Source organism: Rattus norvegicus, chromosome 20, assembly GCF_036323735.1.
Source record: "Rattus norvegicus strain BN/NHsdMcwi chromosome 20, GRCr8, whole genome shotgun sequence".
Classification (NCBI taxonomy): domain Eukaryota; kingdom Metazoa; phylum Chordata; class Mammalia; order Rodentia; family Muridae; genus Rattus; species Rattus norvegicus.
Window position 1 is genome coordinate 5,612,810 of NC_086038.1, and position 16,747 is coordinate 5,629,556.

The window sequence follows — 16,747 nt, forward strand, 5'->3', positions numbered from 1 at the left end:
GTCACGGGGCGGGGGTGGGGAGGTCACACCAATGGGACCTCGTGCTTCCTGAACACCACGCAGTAGGTCACCTCGTGGCTCCTCCCTGCGGTGTCCCCGGCGAGCCGGCCAATCGCTCGGCTCCTTTGAAGCCTGCACCTGGGTGGCGGCCGTTACTAGATTTAAACCGTCGGCGTTTGCCAAGTTGCACGTTTGGATTTCCCGAGACTTGTGTTTTCACGCGCCTTGAGGCCACCGGAGACGCACAGGCCGTCACCTGCTCGGCGTCAAAGGGTAACTAAGGAGAGGCCCTCGACGTGGGGTGGAGGGGCGGCGCGCAGGCCGCGGGAGGCTGCCCAGGAGTACGCGAGGACGTTCGAGGGCACTGGCGTCCACGCGCGCCCCGCGAGGCCGGAGCCCACGGAGGCCTCTTATAGGTGTGTCCCTGGCACCCCATGGCGACAGCAGGGCCGCGGCTGCCGTCACCGGCTCCTCCTCCGTCAGTCTGCCCGAGGACTCTGAGAAACCGGGGCCGTCGGCGCGCGTGCCCGCGTAGGCCGCGCGCGCACCCATCACGACACCGGCGAGCTGCCCGCGCGCGGCGGCGGCAGCGGCTGGCGGGCGGCCGCCCTTTTAAATCCTCGGGTTCATTTGCATGGCCCCGCCCCCGGTGACACGGCTGGCGCGGGCGGGCCCGTCCCTCCCGCCCCTGGGTCGCTCTTTTTAAGCTCCCCTGAGCCGGGGCTGCGCTCCTCTAATTGGGACTCCGAGTCGCGGCTATTTCTGGTGTTGGCGCGGCTCCAAGAAGGCGTGAGTTCGCCGCCGCTCGGGTGGCTTTTTTTTTTTTTTTTCCTGTAGGTCTAGAATCTAATCACATTATTTATTGAGGCCGCGCACGGGCCGTGCCCAGCTTCCTGCCCCTCGCCATCCTCCGGGGAGCGGGATCCGTCCGTGTTCCCTCGCCCCAGCTCGGATGTGACACACATCCCCGGCGGGGGCCTGGGCGGCGCGCACGCAGCGGTCTCAGCGCCTCTGCCCTCTCTCCCGGTTTCAGATCCGCATTTGCGACCGGCGGCGGCGGCAGAGCCCAGGCCGGTGCCCTGCGCCTAGCCCCGCCGCACCCGGCAGCCCCGAGCGCGCCCCGCCGGCGGCCTGCGGAGCTCGCGGTGAGTGTCCGCGGCGCGCCCGGGGGGCCTGGGGCGCGCGCTGCTCGCTTTATTCCCAGGCCCCGGGCTTGCGCGGGCCGCGGGAAAGGGGAGGCCGCACTGTGCGCGCAGGCGGCGGGGCCCGGGTGGGCGTCCTCGGGGCGCCGCGTCCTTCGGTCCTCAGGTCGAGGGTGCCCGGCTCGTGACCGTGGGATGCGGAGACCCCCGGGGGACGGCCCTCGGAGGGGGAGGGGCGCGCGGCTGCGACGAGCGCCGCTTCTGCACCCGGCGGCGCCCGTGCACCTAGCGCTCGGCGAGCCCGGCCTCGGGGAGGGGCGCGCGCTGCACAGCGGCGGGAGGTGGGCGCGCGCCCCCCTTAGCCAGGGAAGTTCTAGAAGTGAGGGGGAGGGGCCCGGCGCCCCGAGATTCCTCTCTGGCCTCTCCTCGGCCTTTCCCAGGGTAGTGCTGTGCGTAGAAGAGGCCGGATCGCGAGGGCCTGGGTTTTGGGGCTTCACCCACACACACACCTTTGGCCCTGCCCCGCGCCTCTTCAGCCCCCAGGGCCGGGCCTGCCCTCCGCCCCCACAAACTGGTTCCTCTGCTTTGCTGGGTTCTGTTAGAACTAGTCCCTTGGACTCCCCGTTTCTGCCCTCCCCCACCCCCGTTTTCAGGGAGGGAGGAGGGGGATTTTCTTCCTGCGACTCGCACCAGGTTTCCTGCCCCCAAGGCGGGCTTTGGGTGCCCCCTCTGGCAGGAAGTGGGGCCGGGCGCACCCGCGTGGCGGTGCATGTGGTCGGGGTGCGCCGTTTCCCGCGCCTGCAGGGCCTGCGCCCCTCCCCCTCGTCCTAGCTCCTAGAAGCGCCGGCCTACAACCGCCAGGCCGGGACGCTGGCGAAGGCACCCTCACTCCGGAGTAGAGGGCGCCAGGGTCTTAACCTGCTTCTCAGTAAACAAAGTGGCGGTCTGTAAGCATTCCGCAGGAACCTCCATTGCTGTGTGACCTTGGGTCACTCAGGGGTCTTCTCTGGGCTATTTAAAGGGAGGGAAAAACCCTAACAGTGTGTCTGCCAGGATGTTATCCCTCCCGTCGTTCCTGCGTAGTTACTTAAATGTTGAGACAGGCTAGAGGCCCAAGAGAGGCACGTCGGGCTTAGACCCCTAAATGTGGCTTCGGCATGCATGCCAGGCCTCCCTGATGTTCGGAAACAGGTGGAAGAGATGAGGGTTTCCTCAGTCCCGCTGGACAGGGACTCTAAGCTTAAATCAGTGGGGGCACTGAGGAGAGCAGGTGGTTTAAGAGTCCCTAACGGCGAGAATTGGGGAGGCACCAGGTGGCAAAACAGTGTCCGGGAGACTGGCCAGGATCTCCGGGCAAGCTGAATGCACCGCCGTCTTTGGGACTGGGGCCGGTTTTCTCCCGTGAGCCCCCTCTGAAAGGCCTCCAGCAGACCTCGGTGTGAGGTCAGCGCTCATTAGCTGATTAATTTTGATGTTTGGTTTGAAGGAGACCTGTGGTGTAATGTAAGGTTCTAATCACGGCCTGTAATTAGAGAACAGACCGAGCCACTAATGACGGAGCCGGCCCAGCCACCCTGCTTAAAGGGGGTCTCGAGTTTGAAATATTGTAATAGAATAATTAGCCGAGTCTGCACCATCTGGAGTCTCTCGATGCTCGAGAATTAGGAAACCGTTAAGTGTTTCAGAAATCACAAGTTTTCAAAATGTTTTCTTGTCGTTGGGTCAAAATTATCCAGTTGCCTCGAAATCTGCAAAGAGGGTTGGGGGGGGAGCAGCCTGTGGGGTAAGAGCACTGTCCAGCGTACAGGAGGCCCTAGGATCAATCCTCAGTTGACTCAAAAGAGGACGTCTGATTTCTGTACCTTCTTCACTGATGGGGCTGCGGGCCTCTGCCCTGGCAAAGGACAGCAGACTGCTTCAAGTGTCTCCTGGGCCTGCGACTGGGGGCGGGGTACACCGCTGGCTCTCTTGGTTGACCTCTCCAAAGGAGATCTCTTAGGTACAGGGCAGTCTCTCCTTGAGGCAGTCTGTCCACACGCACACACACAGTTATCCTTCACCTCAGGTAAGGGACTACTTGCTACCCAGAGTCTCTCACTTGCCAAGGTCTATTGAGAATCTGCCCTTACCCTAAGTTGCTATGGAAGCAAGACTCAGGGGTTACTCACGGACACCCTCAGCTCCTTCCTCCACACATGGCCACCGTCGCTAGATCTTGTACTCTGTCATTTGTCCTGTGTCTCAGGGTTGGAGCTGCTGGGTGTTGGCCCAGTCAGGACTGGGGGCTGGGGCCATGCCCCAGGTTTACCCCCAGGTCGGTCTGGGACCCTCTTGCCAGGTCTGAGCTGGCTGTACCTCACAGGCGCCACCCTGGCAGTGTGCCTGGGGGTAGTGGGGGGTGACGGGGCGGTGGGAGCACCTGTGTAACTGCCGATTTGTCTCCCTGCACCACAGAGCCAGACTCACTCTGTGCTGCCCCACACATAGAGAAGCAGAATGAGCGAGTCGGTCTCAAAGTCCAGCCAGCCCCTGGCCTCCAAGCAGGAAAAGGATGGGACTGAGAAGCGAGGCCGGGGCAGGCCGCGCAAGCAGCCTTCGGTGAGTCCTGGGACGGCGCTGGTAGGGAGTCAGGTGGGTGTCTAAAGCTTTGCTTCTGTTTCCTTTCTCGGGGTGCGGGGGGGCGGGGTTGACTCTTCTTGTGCATATGTATCCTTGTGCGTGCTCACTGCCCAGAGGCGTTCAGCTTGGTGTCTGAGGTCATAGCGAAGCCACCCACGTCTTTTTTTTTTAAGACTTATTTTATGTGAGCACACTGTTGCTGTCTTCACGCACACCAGAAGAGGGCATCAGATCCCATTACAGATGGTTGTGAGCCACCATGTGGTTGCTGGGATTTGAACTCAGGACCTCTGGAAGAGCAGTCAGTGCTCTTAATCACTGAGCCATCTCTCCAGCCCCTGCCACCCATGTCTTAACATTCACCCAGAAAAGCGGGGGATGGGTGCGGGGTACAGGCACAGGGAGACCAACAGAGAGCAGCACACCTTTGCGGGTGTGTAGCTGACTGTACATGGTTTTGAACAGATAATCAGATTCTTGTTCAGTTGCCCTCAGGTTTCTACATCCGGTGTGTCCAGTGCTGTACTTCCCGTGTCAGGCGGGGAAGAGTTCTTGGGCCGGGCTGTGTAGATGTGTACTTATCACTCATTTAGGCCCTGGCTCTGCGGATGGACATTGGCTTTCTGGGGTCCCCAAAAGGCTGGCTAACAGGATGTTGGCTATGCCCCCTGCCTGGCTTGACAGCGGAGCTCTTCGCCCTCTCCCAAGTGGTGGCCCTGTGGAGGCTGGTGCGCTTGCTGTGCAGCCCCCCTGTTGTGGAGAGGGTTTTGGTTTTGGATGAGAGCCTGTGGCCCTGTGGCCCTGTGGCCCAGGCTGGCTTTAGACACACTGCACTTGTCTCAGCTTCTTTCCTGGGTTCCTAGACCGATTGTGAGTGGAAGCCTCCATGCCTGGGACGCACCGTCTTTGATTCTGGCCTCCAGGGGTGTTTCCCATGTAAAGACGGGAGGGGTGATAGCAATGGTGCTGGGCCACACTGCCTTATTACGGTTGGCACTTATCTGGCAATGCTAACTAGGCATATTCCACCATTTACAGGTGAGACAGGCTACAGCTTTGGGCATTTTGCAAAAGATCAGAAACATGATAGAGTTGGTCAGGGCATCTAACCGGTTCCCTGCTCTCCCAGAGAGATCTCTGGTTTATCTTCCCTTGGTCTAAAGTCTTCAGGGGCTTGATGGGGGTGTGCCCGCTGCGTCTCCTACAGCCTTGGTTGTTACTGGTTTCCGCTGACTCCCAGATGTCTTTGCAGAAGGAGCCCAGTGAAGTGCCAACCCCGAAGAGACCCCGGGGCCGGCCGAAGGGAAGCAAGAACAAGGGCACAGCCAAGACGCGGGTGAGGCTCCTCCTACGTGGCGTCCTGAGTGTATGCTGGGGCGTCTGTGGGTCTCTGCTAATTGTGGAAAGTGGGGTACCCAGGACAGTGGGGAATAGCTTTTTCAGGTCTGGAGAATAAGGCAAAGCAGAGGGAGAGAGTAAAGACCTCTGTGCCAGCTCTGGGCTGACAATGTCACCTTCCTTCATCCTGAGGACATGAACCGTGTGTGCAGGGAGGGCCAGAGTCACGGTGGCATCAGCCCCAAAAACGTTCTTATTTTTATTTTATTTTATTTTTTAACCCACGACTCATATCCTCTGAGTCACTTGTGAGGGAGGAGGGGGTGTGCATGTTGGGTGGGGGGGTGTGGGCTGGAGCCAGTCATCGGCAGCTGGACTTGGGTGGACCTGTTCGTGGGGGTCCTGGGCTGCCCTGAGCCAGCCCCGTCACCCCTTCACTGGGCTTTGGTGTCTCTTGGGTTCTGTTCAGCGCTTTGGACTTAAACTTATGTCCCCTGTCGTCCCCCCCCCCCCCCCCCAGAAAGTTACCACAACTCCGGGGAGGAAACCAAGGGGCAGACCCAAGAAACTGGTAGGTGCTCACGGTCCTGTGTTTGCTGGGTGGAGGGTGGGTTAAGGATGCTCTGGAGTGGGCGTGTTGAATGTTTGAGGCGCCTCACACAGGTCCAGGGTTACCTTCCTCTTCAGAAATCCCTTGTCTCCAGACCCCGCTGTGGGACCTCACTGGGCTCTCAGAAAGTGTCCTGCGCCCATGGTCCCCTTCCTAGGACCCGCATGGAAAGATCAGAAAGTGAAGGTCTAGATAGGGAACAGCTCTGTCCTATCTGGGCAACCCCTGCGGGCTGCCTCCAGGTTACTGTGCCCGCCCTGGTTCTCAGCTGCCTGATTAAGAGAGCTGAGCCACCCCTTAGCGGAGGGGCTGGGGGGCCCTGCTGGCTGAGCCCCAGGAATGAGTAACAGGAAACATGTTGTTTTGGAGTTTGCCTGGCACTGTGGGGGCTGTGGGGCCCTGTGGCGTCCTAACATTCCCGCCCAGTGAGTGAGTGAGTCCCCGGGACGCATACTTCTCCCACCCAGGGAAGGGTCAGCCACTGGACACCCCGACCTTCTTGGAACCAGCCCCACACCTGCCCTGTGCCACCTCCCAGCTCTCCAGTTCTTGTCCCTTACCCTCTGTGAAGAGCTAGCCAATTCCTCAGCCCTCCACACGGGCCTGGGCCTGGTGCTGGGTCTGGCCTGTGTGAGAGCAAGTGTGTGTGTGTGTGTGTGTGGTTTTTTTTTTTTTTTTTCTTCTCCTCCCTTTAAATCCTTCATTTTTATGAATGAAAGCAGCTCGGAGGCTGCTGAGTCACCCACACACTCAGCCCTGACTCATCCCCCTTCTGCAGAGGAGAGCCTGGGAGGGAGGGGTGTTGGCTGAGAATGAAGGCCAGTCCTTGAGTCGCTCTGCCTCCCACAGGAGAAGGAGGAAGAGGAGGGCATCTCCCAGGAGTCCTCGGAGGAGGAGCAGTGACCACTTGCAGTGCCGCCTGCTCCTTGGCCACTGAGGAGCGGCCTTCCCCTGGGACTGGAAGCCCTGCTCCCAGGCCCCGCCCCGCCCCCACTGCACACTACCGCACCAGGCACCAGCTGCAGGCTCTGCGGCACCCACGGGAGCAGGATTTGGCTCAGTCCCTGTGCCCTCCTCCCCAACACACCTGCCCCCTCCTGACAAGGTTAACTTCCCATCAAGCCGCAGCCCAGCCTGCTGCGTGCCTCCCTCAGAGCCCTCGCTCTTAGCTCTCCGGGCGCTTTGTTTCGCAGGTCCCTCCTGCCCTGCTGCTCCTGGCTTCCCTGTAGAGGGTCCTTGGAGCATTCCCTGGCCTTAAGGGGCCACAGCCCCATCTCATTCCGACAAGCCCCGATGGCTGACCTGGCGGCAGCAGTGTGGTCAGTGCAGGGGAAGCTTAGGTCCCAGCATGTATGTCCCCCATCAAGCGTCACCGGGTGGGTTTCTCAGTCCCTCCTGCCCCACCCTACTGAGAATCCTGCACCAGGTTGGCTGAGCCCCTTGGCTGGACAACAGGAAGTAGGATGGTGTTGGCTCCACCCACTTTGCTGCTCTTCCCTGGGACAAGACAGATGGGCGCTACCACCCATCTCGAGTGAGGTCCTGAGCACTTCCACCTAAGGCAGACGGGGCTCCAACAGGCGCCTCCCCCACTACACTCTTCCTCTAGCAGGGCACCAAGGAGCTCGCCTTGCCCCCCCTCTCCTTTTGCTCCTCCCTGCCCCCCAAGGTTCTGGTTCCACCTTTTCCTCTGTTCACAAACTACCTCTGGACAGTTGTGTTGTGTTTTTTGTTCAATGTTCATTCTTAGACACCCACCATTGCTGCTACCAGCGCCAGATGTCCATCCTCCCGATTTTGCCTGTACCCCCCACACAATACACTCTAGGGGAAGGGGGGGCTGGTGTGCAGCAGCAGGCTGGTTACCGAGTACCCCACGCTAGGGAAGATGGGGCCCCCGCCCCGTGGATGCTGCAGCAGAGTGAGGAGGGGGGGCCCACTTGGATGGGAAAAGGGTATAGGACCACCTCCCCTTGTTGTGGGGGAGGGGTGGCCAGTATTTGTCCCAGCCTGGGGCTCCCCCTCTGGTTTCCTATTTGCAGTTACTTGAATAAAAAAAAAATAGCCTTTTCTGGACAGCTTCTGGTGTGCGTGTAATCACATGACAAGAGGTGCTGCTCAGGCACCTGCCCCACACTGCCGTCGAGTTCTCCCCAAAGAGGGTAACTTGAGGCCACAAAAGTTTTATTTACAAAATATATACAACTATACATCTGGGCCGGTCACCATGGGAATTGGCTAGAGGAGACGAGGTGCTGTGCTATACCCACTCCACAAGGAAGAGAGGCCCACTAGTGCCTGGTAGGCCTGGCTCGGGGCCAGCTGTGGGTGTTCAGATGCCCCGTACCTATCTGGGTGGGTGACAAGTGGCGCAGACCTTCATGTCTTGATGTCCAGCAGGGGCATTCGCTTCTGCTGGTAGCCGCTCTGCCAGCCATGAACCACCTGTCAGGAAGAGCAAGATGCTGCAGCCCCATGACTGCCTGGCTGCTTAAAGTGAGGGGGAACCGGCCTCTTGTTGCAACATGGTTCTTACCCGGAAGTACTCACCTTAGGGTCTCCCACATCAGACAGCAGCTCCTGTTCAGCTTCGTGGAGCTCTTCTGCCGGGTCATAGCTATACATGGGAAGCAGGTGATGGCGAAGCCGGTCCACCCTGGGCAACAGGAAAGCATGACTGAGCCCGGACCCCAGTCCTGCTCTTGAATCCATGTCTACTCCCCTCCCTTAAACCAGAGATACCATCAGCCCGAAAAGGAAACCATTTCTAAGGTAGATGGTAGAGCACCAGGGAGTTAGGACACTCACCGCTTTTTCTTCTGCACATACATTACCTGTAACAGAGACATGGGACTGTGGAAGCTGGGGAGGCGAGCATGGCCCAGTGTGAGGACCCACTTCCACACCCTTAACAGCTGAGATGCTGTGGCCACCATACCATGCCCGCCCGGCAGCCTCCCCAGGCAAGTCTGCTGTGGGGGCTCCTTACCACGGCCACCACCACTCCGACCAGGGTGATGAGGAAGAAAGGCCCCAACACGTAACCCACCATGGAGTCGCTGTTGGCCTGGGGGGCATTGGGCACTGTCGTGTTACTCATGACATCAGAGGCCAGAGGGCGGAGTGGACTGCATGAGTAGTGGTGGCCTAGGGAGGGCGCCTCCCCTGGGCTCCCTGGGGGTGGGAGGAGGGAAGGTTATCAGTTGTACCTATGGTGACAAGCAGGTCTGTATCCCTCCCCAAGACCGGGAGTGGAAATCCGGGGAAACTTAAAGCGAAACACTGGGATGATCCCTAGGTAACCATGGCTCTAAGTACTAAGGACAGACCCAGATCTCAGCCAGGCCTGCCTGTTTCCTGCCCAGCACCTACAAACAAGAGGGTGTGGCCTAGCTCAGATGCCTGGTAGACATTTGCAGGGTGTCAACTGCTTGGGGAAGGTTAGGTGCAGGTGCACGGCTAAATGGAGGGAAAGATAAATAAGGCCTGCACTGCGCTGGAGGGGTGAGCTAGGATCCTGTGAAGGGGGTTCTGGTTCCGTTCCCACGCTACGAGCTAGGAGCCGCACGCAGGCTTACGTCCTACACCCTCCTTGTCCCTGGTGTAACCCTATACTCTGTCCTCAGTATCGGGCTCAGGTACGAGTGTGGACACTATATAGATGGACAGTATCTAGCCCCCTTCCTCTAGTACACCCGGGGCTCCGCCTATGCCCCTCCCCTCCCGGCCAGCGCTGACAGGCAGGGGTGGAGAGGATGGCCCCCATCCACAGATACGAGATCATCCTTGGGAGGCGGCATTGAGATGACCCAAGTTCCTGTCCCGGACTCTCAGATAGAGGAAGAGGTACCGGCTAACTGCGCCCATATCCGTAGGTCAGTTTTGCCAGTTCCCAGTAGCGAGCTCCGGGTCTCAGGCCGAGGGGACAAGCCAGAAACGGAAAGGTATGAGGCCGCTCGTAGGATGCTGGCCCGCCTCGGCAGGCAGATGGTCCCAAGGCGCGGATAGGATGGGGTGTACTGGGGAGGGGGTGTCGAGGGGCCGATGCCCGCCTGGGTACCTTGGAACCCCGGCACCCCGAGCTGCTCCGTGCGGGCGCGCTGCTGCCCATCCATCCAACCCGGCCATGCCTTACCTCCCGCCGTGCAGCCCTGACAGCAACACCTCCGGTTGGCTCCGGCCCCGGAAGAGCCCTCCGGCGCGTGATCAAAGAACCCGGAGAGAAGGCGGGGCCTTAGCGACCCAGTCGAGCATAATGGCCAATCCGGAGGCGAGTGGGCGGGCCAGAAGGGGCCTGCAGTGTCCACGCCGCGGCAACAGGGGGCGACCGAGGGCCGTGCATCGGGAAGGTTGCGGGGCGGCGCGCTTTCCTGGCTGCACACGGGCGGGCGGGGCGAGTGGTCACTGCAGGAGCTCGGCGACTGTCGAGGGGAGGGCCTCCCTCCTTTCTGTCCTCAGGTCTTCAAAGCAGGTTGTGGTGAAGCTAAAATGATGGCGCGAGACAGGAGCCCAGCACATCCTGTGGGCCAAATAAATGCTTGCTCCTTGGAGCGCTTTCCCGGTGCAGGGTGGGGGTGGGGGGCACAGATGGAGCAGCAGGGTGCAGCTTGCTTGGGTCACGGGCAACTTGGTAAGCCTGTGTCCAAGTTGTCATGGTCAGACCATTAAAGTTACTCGGACTGGAGAAATCTGAGTAAGATCTACGTTTAGTGGAGGAAGAGGCTCAGCGGTTAAGAGCACTTCTTACTGAGGACTCAGGTTAGGTTCCCGGCACCCATGAGGTGGCTCACAACCATTTCCGGAGGCTGCAACACCCTCTTCTGTGCCCCACGGACACTAGGCACACTAGGTGATGCAGGCAAGACACACATCAACATGAGACTCTACAACTTTTTTTTGGCTGTGGCAGAGTCTTTACGTGATCATCCCTGGCAGGCTTTGAACTTGCAGTATAGCTCAGGGCAACCTTGTGCTTGTGTGTGTGAGCCTCCTGGATGCTGGGTGGGCATGTAGCACCATGCCGGGGAGATAGCACCCCCCCCTCTATCTCATGTACCCCTGACATCTTGAATTCCTCATCCTGCCTCATTCAGGTCACCTCCTAAATGCTAGGATTCCAGGCTTCCAGAATGGTAGCCAAATATTCTACCAACTCTCTACCAAGCTCTCTCTTCCTCCTACCGTTTCTTCTCCTCTCCCATCCCTTCTTCCTCCTCACCTCCATCCACCTCTCCTTTCAGAGTGTTGGGATTAAAGGCCTATGCCGGGGTTGGGGATTTAGCTCAGTGGTAGAGCGATTGCCTAGCAAGCACAAGGCCCTGGGTTCTGTCCCCAGCTTCGAAAAAAAGAAAAAAAAAAAAAAAAAAAAAAAAGGCCTATGCCATCACACCAGCAGGACATGTATTCACTGAATGGGTGTGATAGTTTTATGTATATACTCTGCACCACGCCTCTTCTCCCACTGCCTACTGGAGCTGAAGCAAAGCCTCCCAAGTCAGTCAGATGGTAATAAGGACATGGGACAGACTAGGTGCCCTGTTCTTGCAGAGAAATCCCAAGGGGCAGATGTGGGGTACCCAGAACTAGGCCCACTTGCTACTTCCTGCCCCAACAGGTTGTTGTGAGTTCTTTGGCTGGGAGTTGACAGGAGGTCAGGTGCAGAGGAAGACCCAACATGTGGAGGCATGGGGCAGATGGGAACCTTGACTAACTCTTCCTCAGACAGCATCACCTGACTGGGGGCAGGATCAGGGAGAGGGAAAGAATCAACAAAGCCCCTCAGCCCGGAGGTCACAGGGGCATCCACTGTCACCTTCAGCAAAGGGACAAGATGCCAGAGAGCGAGGCTGAGATTTTAGAAGCTGGGCTCCCTTCTTGGTTGTCCACATAACCAGTTCATCTTTATTCTTGGGACTATTTGTTTATTTATTATATATAAGTACACTATAGCTGTCCTCAGACACACCAGAAGAGGGCATCGGATCTCTTTACCGATGGTTGCTGGGAATTGAACTCAGGACCTCTGGAAGAGTAGTCGGGTGCTCTTAACTGCTGAGCCATCTCTCTAGCCCCCAACCCCGCTTTCATATAGTATTTACTATTATAATTTGTAGTAGAGTTGTACCAGGGTCTTTCTGGGTATCTCAGGCTATCATTGCATTGATAACTCTCCTGTCTCAGCTTCCCAAGTACTGGGACTACACACTGCTACACCATGCCTGGCTACCTTTCTTTGTTGGTTTTCGATTTTTTGGCTTTTTTTTTTTTTTTTTTTTTAAAGATTAGGATTGCATGTAGCCCAGGCTAGCCTCATTTCATTATGTAGCTAAAGGTGGGCCTCCTGGCTCCCTCCGAGTGAAGTCCCAGAGTGTGCATCGGTGGCTGGCTTGACTGGCTGCCCCTCCATCCTACCATCGGTTGTTTTAGAGTTGGGGGCTCTAATCTCCAATATTACAAAAACCCTGAGCATTTTGTGGCCCCGTAGGAAACGGGAGGGTCTAGACAAAGCCTTGGCTTCAGGTCCTCAACCCCACTCTGGAGTAAAGGGTCAGGGGGCTACTGCACATGCGCCACAACAGTCGCTGGCCCTGGAGCTTACAGAAGTGGGCCATGGCCTTTGTTGCCGATCTGTTTCTGCACATCCGGTCATCCACGTGGTCCGGAATTCTGCCCGTGCCCCTGGGCTTGTGGCCATGTTGCCCCAGTTCCTCCAGCTAAGAAGGCTGCAAGTCTCGCATCCAACCCTGCTACCACCCTCTTATTCCGTAAGTTTCCTCCCTTCTCCCATGGCCTCCAGGGCAGCTTGTTTGCACCAAGGTGCTGGGAAAGCATATGCGCGCTCTCTCTCTCTCTCTCTCTCTCTCTCTCTCTCTCTCTCTCTCTCTCTCTCTCTCTCTCTCCTCCCCCCGCCCCCGTCTTCCCGTCTCTGTGATGGGGTGCACTGAGAGGTTAGGGTGACTTGTCGGGCACAAATTTCATTTACTGTGTTTTCAAGATGCCACTTTACTCTGTTTTCTCCGGCCCGGATTTCCCAGGAGCCTGCTTTTGCGACACTGGGATATGGGGAGAGACTCTGCTCTCTGAAAGCACCTTCCGAATGGGGGCGTGTGCAAAGGAACGCAGTCCAGTTTAGAGGCAAAGATCTGAGAGCTTCCCCAAAGTGGGGCAGTGAACGTGTCAACAGGATGCACTGTGGCGGCACCTGGTGCACTCGGAGAACTGCTGCAAGTTCCAGGCCCCGGGAATGGCCAGGCACCCACTGTGGTTACTGCCATGTAAAGTCACTGCTGGCCTCCCTGCCAGGTCACCTGACCTCAGTTTACCACTTGCACAGCGCTGCCGGCCATGTTACAAAACCGACAAAGTCACAGGCGCTAAGCACAGCCTAGACCACGGTGTTTCCTCAGCCGGGGTTACCTCATCCTCATAAATCCTCAGATGTTTCCTCCTTGGAGAAGGACCCACTTCACCTCTGAGCCTTTTCTGCTAACGCTGGAGATCAAACCCAAGTCCTTGCATATCCTAGGCAAGTTTTTTGCCAACCTACACGCGCTCTCTGGACTGAAGCTATGCAGTGGAGCCTGGCTTGATTGAACTCAGAGAAGCGCTTGTCCTTGACTCCTGAGTGCTGTGATTGAAGGCATGTAGGCTACTATACCTGGCTGATTGTGTGTGTGTGTGTGTGTGTGTGTGTGCCATAGTGCATGTGTGGAGGTCAGAGGACCACTCGTTGTAACTGGCTTTCTCCTTCCATTATGTGGGTCCTAAGGGACCGCACTCAGGTCACCTGACTTGGTGGCACAAGCCATCTCACCAGCCCTTTGCTTCCTATTTATATATTTACTTAAATACCTACCTACCTACCAAGTGTCTACCATCCACCTATTTACTACCTACCTACCAAGTATACACCTGTCTCCTACTAACTATCCACCTGTCTATCCACCTGTCTGTCTATCCACCTGTCTAGTCTATCTGTCTGTCTATCCACCTACCTATCTATCCACCTATCTGTCTGTCTATGTATGTGTGTGTGTGTATGTATGTATCTATCTATCTATTTCTATGTGTTTTAAGACAGTCTATGTATTCCTGGCTACATTCCTGGAACTCATATGTAGACCAGGCTGGCCTCAAACTCCCCGCTGACCCTGCCTCTCGAGTGTTGGGATTAAAGGCGTGTGCCCAGATGATTTTTATTTTTGAGACAGGGTTTCATTCACTAAGTTGTCCAGGCAGGTCTTGAGGTCACTCTGTAGTCTGGCCTACGCTTAAACCTTCAGTTGGTGTGCCATAGTGCATGTGTGGAGGTCAGAGGACCACTTGGCTTCCCGGGTCTGTTTGACTGCTTCTGATAGCTTGTTGCATTACTGCTTCTGTCTGCCATATTAGTGAGCGGAGTGCAGCCCTGCCTAGCTCTGACGAAACCACCTAAAGACAGGGATGGCTGCTTTTTCTCCATCTCGATGTGTGTGCACACGTGTATGTGTTCCTGTGCTTAGCTGTTTAAGCCATGGGGGACAAGACACAGAGAACAAGTCAGCAAGGTGCCAGGGACAAGGGAGCTGAGAATCACCCCCGAGGGACCGATTTCCTCTAGGTCTCCAGACCCTCCTGAAATACTGCCACTAGCTTGGGACCTGGGCTTTTATCGTGAGTCTGTGGGGGGTACTTCCTAACTACACAATCATACCCCGACCATACACACCCATCACTTATGAACACAGTAACTGGGGCTGGCAAGCCGTACAGACCATTAACGGCAAGGCTGCACCAGGTCTGACTCCTGAGCTCGCACCTCCCACTGGCGATCTTCCTCTCCTTCTGTGGTGCTGACACAGACCCGCCTACCCCGATTGTTACCTCTCCCATTTCACACCATCTGTCACGTAAGCAGGTGCCTGCATGGGGACTGTGTGTCCTGTTGGAGATTGGTTCTAATGCTTTGATTTAATCGGGCATCTGTGTATCCAAATGCTGAAGGACCTTGTCCCCAACTGGCTTTTTTTGATAGATCAATAAAGATGCCAACAGACAATGGCTGGGCAAAGGGAGAGGGCAGGACCCTTAGATTTGTGAGGGCAAGGATGCAGGGGAGAGGAGAATCACCATGACTTGGGGGGGGTGCAGGGTGGGGAGGGAAATGGATCAGATTTAAAACTACAAAGATCATCCCAAATGTAGGTGAAAGAGAAAGCCGCCCCTGAAGGGCTGCCTAGAGCATGTTGGGCGGCACAGAGGGTAACAGAGTAGCAAAGTTAAACATAGATTCAGACCGTGTTGAGCCAGGAGTACCAGAGGGAAAAGCGTGCTAGCCCTAGGAGGGTTAGAACTGCCCAGCCTTTGAGGAGCCAAGGCGTTTACCAAAATAAGCGAATGTGTATTTATCTTTCATTCTCCAAAGAGCTCTGGGCCAGGCGGTGGAATCAGGACCAGAGGGGAGCATCAAGAGGAGTAACGCTACAGTGTCCCACATTTAGCACACTGCTGGTATTCAGGACACTGACTGGAGGCTCACGGCTGCATCCTCTGATATCCAGGTTCTGGCAAGACAGTGATGAGAAAACTAACCCTTCAGACTCCAAGTCAGCCTGTGCCGGGAAGACTGTGGCTTGTGACCGGCTTTTTTTCCGCACAGTGACACACAGATCTCCAGGGATGGCAGCCAAACAGGGACAGGGGTGAGCAGAGCTACCATGCAGAACGTCCGCAAGGGCTGCCAGGAATGTAAAACCTGTCCGCAGTGTCAGGAGCCATCCTGCTTTCTTCGGGGTGACATCCTCCCATCAAAACTTTTGTGGGTCTTCTAATGTCCTTTTCTTTTCTTTTCTTTTCTTTCTTTCTTTTTTTTTTTTTTTTTTTTTTTTTTGGTTCTTTTTTTCGGAGCTGAGGACCAAACCAGGGCCTTGTGCTTGCTAGGCAAGCACTCTACCACTGAGCTAAATCCCCAACTCCCCCCCCCCCTTTTTAAAGATTTATTCATTTATTATATATAAGTACATTGTAGCTGTCTTCGGACACACCAGAAGAGGGCATCGGATCTCTTTACAGATGGTTGAGCAGTTGGGTGCTCTTAACCGCTGAGCCATCTCTCCAGCCCCTCCTCCCTAATGTCTTTTTCTAGATACAAATCCTGGTCAGTCTGCAGGAAGACAACCTCACACTCTGACTTTCCCTGAGTTACCTCAACCACTGGTGTGACAGAATTCAGTACGATGTAGGTCAAGAGGAAGTCTTTTTTTATTTTAAAGATTTATTTATTTCATGTATGTGAGCACACTGTCGCTGTCTTCAGACACACCAGAAGAGGGCGTCAGATCCCATTACAGATGGTTGTGAGCTGAACTGTGGGTGCTGTGAATCGAACTCAGGACCTCTGGAAGAGCAGCCGGTGCTCTTAACCACTGAGCCACCTCTCCAGCCCTCAGAGGAAGTCTTTTTAACACCCCACTACAGGACAGTTGTAACTCATCCCTCTGATAGGGATTTGAACCTGTAAGCCCAGCTGAGGGAGCTGAGGCAAGAGGACCATGAGTTCAAAGTCAGCCCCTGTTACCTAAGATCCTGTCACAAAGAGGAGCAGGCACCAGGAGATGGCTGTCTGGAAAGAATTCTGCAGCGCAACCTGTGAGGGTGAGTTTGATCCTGGCACTCGCATAAAAGCTGGACAGTGCCACATGCAGCAACCGCAGGCCGGTGAGGCAGAGAATCCCTGGGGAGGATCCCCAGGGTTTGCTGGCTTCCTGTCTACCACAATCAGAGGGGCTCTCTCTCAAATACAAAATAAATAAATAAAACAAAAAACCCCCCAAGAAACCAAGACGATAACAAGAAAGAGGGGCTGTGCATCTGAAGGAACAAGGAAGAGAGAGGGAGGCAGAGAGGAAAGAGAAAATGATGTGATAATAATCTCAAAAATAAAAGAAGAGACAAGGCGGGCTGTGACGGAGACCCCCGGGCTGTGCTGACCTCCGGCCTCCGAGGACAGGAGGGGGGACAATGGCAGCACGCAGTCTGAACTCAAGAGCAGGTGTCTGAC

General features: G+C 56.4%; 2 protein-coding genes across 18 annotated transcripts; one reads left to right on the plus strand and one right to left on the minus strand.

Moving 5' to 3' along the window:
* Positions 1-92: 92 nt before the first annotated feature.
* Hmga1 (high mobility group AT-hook 1) lies at positions 93-7,787 on the plus strand. 12 transcript variants are annotated; one of them, XM_006256157.5, is made up of 6 exons: positions 637-789; positions 1,034-1,145; positions 3,597-3,773; positions 5,014-5,097; positions 5,620-5,670; positions 6,559-7,787. In XM_006256157.5, the coding sequence occupies exons 3-6, from the start codon at positions 3,639-3,641 to the stop codon at positions 6,610-6,612; spliced, it is 324 nt and encodes a 107-aa protein (XP_006256219.1). In that variant the 5' UTR covers positions 637-789; positions 1,034-1,145; positions 3,597-3,638; the 3' UTR covers positions 6,613-7,787. The 12 variants fall into 12 exon arrangements, with proteins under 12 accessions (XP_006256220.1, XP_006256224.1, XP_006256226.1 ...); XM_063278936.1 differs by having other exon boundaries at positions 639-789; positions 3,597-3,740; XM_006256158.5 differs by lacking the exons at positions 637-789; positions 1,034-1,145 and adding an exon at positions 93-273.
* An 89-nt stretch (positions 7,788-7,876) lies between these two features.
* Positions 7,877-9,921, minus strand: Smim29 (small integral membrane protein 29). 6 transcript variants are annotated; one of them, XM_017601591.2, is made up of 5 exons: positions 9,770-9,888; positions 8,699-8,883; positions 8,518-8,543; positions 8,260-8,365; positions 7,877-8,154 (listed from the first exon to the last, which is right to left on the minus strand). In XM_017601591.2, exons 1-5 carry the CDS (start codon positions 9,822-9,824, stop codon positions 8,089-8,091), a joined length of 438 nt encoding a protein of 145 aa, XP_017457080.1. In that variant the 5' UTR covers positions 9,825-9,888; the 3' UTR covers positions 7,877-8,088.
* Between the last annotated feature and the right edge of the window lie 6,826 nt (positions 9,922-16,747).